The 7,775-nt window shown below is 29.1% G+C and overlaps 1 protein-coding gene across 1 annotated transcript in view; it reads right to left on the reverse strand.

Moving 5' to 3' along the window:
* Positions 1-117: 117 nt before the first annotated feature.
* Positions 118-7,775, reverse strand: part of rnf34b (ring finger protein 34b) — a 22,203-nt gene continuing 14,545 nt past the window's right edge. Inside the window, exons 3-5 of the mRNA XM_073829196.1 lie at positions 7,211-7,289; positions 5,511-5,558; positions 118-3,335 (exon numbers count right to left, since the gene is read on the reverse strand). Coding sequence (XP_073685297.1) covers positions 3,145-3,335; positions 5,511-5,558; positions 7,211-7,289 — 318 coding nt within the window. The 3' untranslated portion in view covers positions 118-3,144. The remainder of the gene's footprint in view (positions 3,336-5,510; positions 5,559-7,210; positions 7,290-7,775) is intronic.

The following is a 7,775-nucleotide window of genomic DNA, read 5'->3' on the forward strand; positions in this document are numbered from 1 at the left end:
CGTATTCCTGACTGCGTTGCACCTAGCATCCATTAGAGGGCGCCGACTAGCATTTCACCGTGTGCAACTGAGGAAAAAAATAAATACTGAAATGAGAAAACTCTTTATTTTGTTAGTTCAAGGTACCATATTTTATTAAATTTAATAAATCATCTTTGAATTACCAAAATAAAAAGTTCAACATTCCAAAATACAAAGACCAGATCCCAAAACGTCTTTCAGCGCTCAGTTTAAGTCATTTAGAGTGTAATCTTGTCCGTCGTCTGCTCAGCTAGAGTAGTTGCCTACTACCAAGTGACATCTTTTAGAGATAGCAGCATTAGAAACATACACATAAGCACAGTGTCCGTGTTGGGCAGACGGTTGTGGAGATGAAGCTAATTAAAAACAGTCTGATTATAGAAATACATGGGGATATGTGACACCAAAATGTACTGCAGTAGTATTTGTGACTGATTTGAAAAGATAAACAACTCAATCAACGTTGTTTACATTGGAAAGGAAAAACTGGAACGCTGAAGGGGGACAAAACATTTAAAAGAAAATGCAACTGAACAACAGAGGAAAATATATCCATATACTTCATGTACATCTTTTCTCACATGTATATAAAATCATATATGTTTAATTGATTTAAATTTTCTTTTATATTTGTTATATTTTACTACAGAATTCACAGCAACATAGGGCATCTAGAGAAATCAAATCATTTCCTTTCCTCTTTATCTTATCTAGAAAATGTAAATATTCACAAAAAGGGAAAGAAAGTTTATTTAACATAAGTAAAATCACGAATGCAATAGAGAACTGTGATACGTAAATCCATGTAGCACCGCTTGTGGAAATCTCTGATGCCGTGTAAATGTGGTACAACACAGCACACCAAAAAACAGACGTCTTTTATGGTATTGCTGGAGATGAAGTACATTGAAATCAAAATTGTCTTTTTGACCAACTGAATATTTCGCAAATAAAACCTACCGAGGCTTAAAGGTGCACTAAGAAATTTTTACCAACTTCTATAGCAATTCCGGTGACGTTGAGATCACACGACTTCCTTTACCTTGGTGGCCCCCCTATTGTCTTTTAAAGGGAACCCTGGGTATTATGACTTGTATGACTTAATGTAACATAAATATGTAGTAGAAAATCTGAAAGATTTACATTATTAAAAAAATCCACATCGTTTTATACAGGCCATTTTAGTCAGAGATCAAAAAAAAAAATGTATGTACACAAATTGTACAATATCCAAGGTACACATTTCGAGTAATTGTGCAGTTAATTCTCATATTGTATTTTCAGAAAGTTTTGGAATAATTGTCCTCTCCCCAAATTTGTCACTACTGAAACACAGTAATAATAATTTAGTTAGAAGGGTTATATTGACCCATTAAGATTTAGCTTACATCTACATTGTAAATGTATATATTTTTTTGCTATTTTTTTTTTTCAGAGGTAAATTCATAATAATTTAACAATATTTCAAGTGTCATTTATGAGATTTGTTGTAATTTGAATGCAAATTGTCTTTGTAAAAGGCAAAAAGTTGATTATACTGATTTCAAACTTAAGAATTCATTAGTTTGAATATACATTGAACCTAAAACTATCATAACATTGATAATTGATAATTACATCACATTTTTCAGTAGTGACAGTAATGCTTTAGTTGCAAGAATTGCAGAAAAAAGGTGTTCGGTAGTGACGTTCCTTAAACACTTTTACCTCAAAATGATGATGGACCTATCTACTCACACCTTGTAGCTATGAGAGGGGGACACAGGAATATTTCCTGATCATAAATTTATGGGTTTAGTTCAAAACAGACTGTTTCGGTAGTGACATGAATTATTGCGGGACACTTTTTTTTTTTTTTTTTTCATAAAGTTTACAAAGAAAATATTAAATATATATTTTTTACTTCACTTTTTTAAAAGAATCAAGAAGATACTTTTAAAAGAACAATGGAAAAATACAAAAATTATTTCAATATTATTTTCTTAAGTTGAAATTTAGGGGTTGGGGTCTGGAACAGCTACCTCCCAATTAAAAAGTACCCAATAAATGATGATTTTATATATATTAAGTTTACTAATATTTAAAATATTATTGTGGGTTTCAATAGATATTAGAAGGACCTTAGTAAACATCTAAGATTGGAATATTTAAATACTTTTTAAATGTGTTTTTTGGTTGTGGGACAGCAGTTTGAACCAATTTTGTAGAATAGCCCATACAAATTTCGGACAATGGGGGCGCCATTATGATGTGAAATAGCAGCTACTGGCGCTTTCTGTCGCTATTTTTACTACTACATATTTCAGTAAGAGACATAATTTATGTTATATTAAGCTGTACGAGTCTTAATTAATAAAAAATGACTTAACACACCTTTAGGTATCTTGTATACACAGCACAGTGGAGACAAACCAACCACACACCTTCGTTCGACAGATACTGTAAAAAAAGTAATTGAGGTTCCAGTAAGAAGCTACATAGCGGCAGATGCTGGATTCCAGTGACTCTGTGAAAAAATACGATACAGTTTTCTTGCTATAAATTACTCTTCTGCTAGCTGGTCATTTGATCCGGTGTCATGGATGCTGATTCGTGGTATGGCAATACATGAAAATAACACGCTTATTAATAATATAGCACGTAAAAACATAACCCAGAAGCCGTTCTGCACATTTCTACTTTGGCACCTAACGTTACAGTACGTTCCCCCTTTCACGCCAATGGTCTTCACTGTTGCTACGACAACATGCATCTTAATGGCAATCGGTTTCTCTACACGCACACGTAAAGATTTCTAATATTGCACATACGATAAGACATTTCCCAAAAAGTTTACAGAAACATACTGTAAACCACTTAAACTTTCATAATTGTGTACGTTATTCCTCTAGAATCCGTGTTCCCTGGGTTAGTAACCGCAGAAATGATTTCAAACGTGTCAATGACCAAATTAAAAACAGGCAGCAGGAAATGCTCGCTCTGTAAAGAAGGTGTGCGCAGTACCGGTTTCCACCACTTGGAATCTAAAGGGGCAGTTCATTGGTCCAGTCGCGGCCCCAGCCTGCTCGGTCCGGCAGGAAGCATCTGGTGTGTTGGTTTTCCAGTAGAGGTGATGCTCACCCGTTAAGACTTGAAGACGTGCACCGCCCGCACCACGTACTGCCTGCAGATGGGGCACTCGCTCATCCTCTTGCCGCACTTGGTGCAGGTGACCATGTGACCGCACTCCAGCAGCACGCAGTCTATCACGGCATCCATGCAGATACGGCACAGGTTCTCATCAACGCCGCCCAGCTGAGCTACTTGCACACCATCTGCAAGACAATATGTGGAAAGGTTGAGATCTTGTTTAATAGTCGATCGATCTTGTGTGTCTGCTCTGCTTGTGTGTAATGAGGTTTTCTTTTCACCTTGGGAAAGATTTTTTGTACATAGCTGCACATGGAAAGACATTTTGAACAGTAAGATGTGATTATTTTCACTAAATTAAATTAAATAAACGAAGCTGAACTGCTTTAAACAAATGTTCCAGGTTAAATATAACTGAAAACTCAATAATAAGCATTTTTCATAAGCAATTTATTACAAGCATTTAAAAGTGCAAATAAATGAGGACATGAAAAAAAAAAAGAATTTTTGTTAAAGGACATTAAATAAAGAAGAACAAAAATACTATTTTATTGTATTTATTAATTTTCTATAATGTATTAATTTATTTAAAAATAAATCAAATAAAATCGAAAAACAAATCATTTTAAATTAAATTTAAATTCAGTTAAAAAAATTATTTTAAATAAAATGCATTAAAGGTTTGTTCTGGGTTGAATACAACTTACAACTCTATCAAAAGCATTTTAATTATGCCCAGATTTAATTACGTCCCATCATTTAATAAAATCAGTTATGATGGAAAGAAATAGGGATGTGCACATTAAATATTTAAAAGCAGTGAATTTTTGTAAAAGAATATTCATTCTTCTTTAAAAATAAAGACATTGAAGAAATTTTATTTTAAATTTTATTTAAAAATAAAGAAAACTATTTTTTTTATAATCAAGAGAATGAGACATTCTTGACTCATCCCTAAATTTAATTAAATTTTAAAAATAAAGCTATTAAATGAAAAAAAAAATATATTATATATATATATATATATATATATATATATATATATATATATATATATATATATTAATTTCTTTAAAAATAGAAAAACATTTTATATTAAACAGAATTTAATTCCTCTTTAATATATTAAAGACATCCTCTTAAAGACATTAAGAAAAAAAAATAAAGAAAACAATTCAAAAATATTTTATTAAACATAATGAGAGAGAAAATTTTCTTGACTCATCCCTGAATTTAATTCTTAATTTAATTATTCTTTCGAAATAAAGAAAACTTTTTTATATTAAACAAAATGAGACAGAAAATGTCCTTGACTCATCCCTGAATTTAATTATTCTTTAAAAACAATACATTTTTATATTAAGCAGAATGAGACAGAAAATGTTCTTTTTTTTAAACAGACATTAAATGAAGTTTTTTTTCTATTTTATTTTCTTTAAAAACAAAAACAATTTTTATATATTAAACAGAATGAGATAGAAAATGTTCTTGACACATCCCTGAATTTTATTCATCTTTAATAATGAAGACAATAAATGAACAAATTTTATCTTTAATTTTAGTTTCTTTAAACATAAAGAAAAGAAATGTAAAAATATTTTATATTACACATAATGAGACAGAAAATGTTCTTGACTCATCCCTGAGTTTAATGAAAGCAGAAATAAATTGGGAAATGCACATTAAGTATCTAAAAGCAGAAATAAAGTGCATTAATAAGAAATTAGATTTTAAATTTTACTTAATAATTTTTACTATAAAACTGCAATTTTTGTTTTAAAAATAAACTCAGAAAAGAGTAAATATTATTTTTTGTATTACTGAAGCTGGAACACTCCTTCAACACACTGTCTTTCTTATTTGACATCCTTTTAGCCTGTCAATATCAGCGGTGAGACCTTTTAATGAATGATATACAGTATGTGCTTTCAACTCTCCTCTATGGCAGACTAAACCAGTATTTGCTGATCTCAGTCTTATTATCTCTATTAATTGCTCTATAAAAAACCAAAACGATGCACATCCCTAAAGCATCTACAACTTGGTCCCTCTCCAAAAAGCCACTTAATATATTGTCCGAGACGGGACAGTTATAATCTTCGGATCATTTTGGGCCGTTTTCCAAGCAGTGTTAATATAATTAATGAAGGCAAGGTGCAATTACAGTAATGTGACAAGCTATAAAAAGACAGACAGATCACATTAGGAGCACAATTCATGACATAAATGAGATCATGCACGTGGAAACCACATATCAAACTGTCCCAGCATGCTTTGGGAAGAGTCACTTTTCATTCACGGTAATGAGATGATGGTAATGATGATGTTGGAGCCACATTAAAAAAAAGGCTGAGTCTTACCTCCAATACCTCCATTGCATATAGGAGGAGGGTAAGCTATGACTTTGACTGACAAACATAGTAGTGGGAGAGTTAGCATTATTAGCACTGGACAGCTAATGTACAGTAAAGCTCACATGCATATAGAAAACTGGTCTTTTCACACTTGAAATTGTTACCCAGAAAGAACATATTACCGTGTTTTACACTGTTCATGCTTTACTAGGTTGGATTTTGATATTTTACACCGTACATTTGTAAATGTGTACAATTGAAACACTGGTTTATTGTGTTTACTTGCACATTTATGCATTAAAATAAAAAATAAAAATAAAAGAAAAATTAAATTGAAAAAAAAAGAAAAAGAACAACAAAACACACACACACACACACACACACACACACACACACACACACACATATATATTCAATATAAATATATAAATATATGTTAAAATACATTTATTATTGTGTTTTTAAATTATATATATATAATTATTACATTTTATTTGCACATTTATGCATTAAAATATGTTTTTAAAATGTAATATATATATATATATAAATTTTAATTTTAAAATGTAATATATTTCATTTAAATTTTAAATTTATATAAATATAAACACTAAAGTGAAGGAGATTATATATATATATATATATATATATATATATATATATATATATATATAATATAATATAAACATGTTAAAATATATGTATTATTGTTTTTAAATTGAATATATATATATTTTTTGTTTGTGCATTTATATATGTATATATGTATATTTATTATATATAATTAAAAATTTAAATTTAATGTTTAATTTAATTACAATTTTAGCATTTAATTACATTAAATATATTTAATTTAATAAATATATTTGACTAAATTGTTATATATAATATATAATACACACACACACATTCACATAACTGTACACACTGTACATATGTAAATTTGTACAATTTAAAAAATACAAATTAAAATTATATATATATATATATAATATATATATATATATATATATATATAATTTTAATTTAAAAAAATATACAAATATATATTATATAAATATATTCAATATAAACCTATTTTAAAATATATTTATTTTCAAATATTCAATATAATAATATATATTTCACATCTCAAGTACCAGTATTGTCATTTTTAACTACAACTATTAAAAACTATATTCAGTAATAAAATAAAATAAATATTTAAACTTAAAACAAAGAAAAAAATTATTTTCTAGTGAAAATTAGAAATGCTGCCTCGGTAGCAAATGGTAATAAGTTTACGTTAAACTAATATAAATTAAAGATAAAGAAATACATTTTAAAAAATTTATAAAAAGCAAATAAGTTCAATTATAAATCAAGCCTAAATAAAAAAAAATAATTTAAATGTTTGTGCTTTTACAGTTGTAAATTTGTACAATTTAATTGTTTATATTTGCACATTATACATTAAAATAGTTGTTATATATGTGTGCGAGTGTGGGTGTGTATTAAAGATAAAGAAATATATTTAAAACTTTATTAAAATAAAATTAATAAAAGCACAAAAAGAATATATAAAGCTTAAACTAAAATTACAATGAAAATTAAAAGTATAGAATTAAAGGCTAATTCAAACTATAAATAAGTACTATAATAGTCTATAAACAATCCTAAAATAACACTGTCAAGTACAATATATCAAAATATTGGCGCCTGCTTACCTGCAGCTAGGCTGTTGCTGACATTTTCCACTGCAAGGAAAAGCAAATGAGAAGAATCAATTTTACGGCGAGCAGAAGCCTATTTGAAAATCACATTAGCCACAGCTGATTTTGGCCTGATCCTTGACTGATTCAATTTCATGTTGTTATATCTCACATGCAGTCTGTCCGAAAGATTCTGAGACCGTGATAAAATGGCTGCATTCTTCCTCATCCATCACTCTTTTTATACAATGTCAGCTGTGGTCTTTTTAGCCTGAGCATCTACAAAAGCTGACCACAGAGTTTCCTCCTCATCATTCTGCCAATTATATAGCCAGTAGAAAAACAGTCATATAAAGCATCCAAGGAACCCTCAATGCACATTTACAGTGCCTTGCAAAAGTATTCATACCCCTTCATTTTTGTCACATTTTGTTTTGTTGCAGCATTATGTTAAACTGCTTTAAATTAGTTTTTCCCATTTTACAAATTTATTCAAAATAAAACACTGAAATAAGTACATTGCATAAGTATTCATACCCTTAACTCAGTACATAGTTGAAGCACCTTTACAGCCTCAAGT

Source organism: Garra rufa, chromosome 23, assembly GCF_049309525.1.
Source record: "Garra rufa chromosome 23, GarRuf1.0, whole genome shotgun sequence".
NCBI lineage: Eukaryota > Metazoa > Chordata > Actinopteri > Cypriniformes > Cyprinidae > Garra > Garra rufa.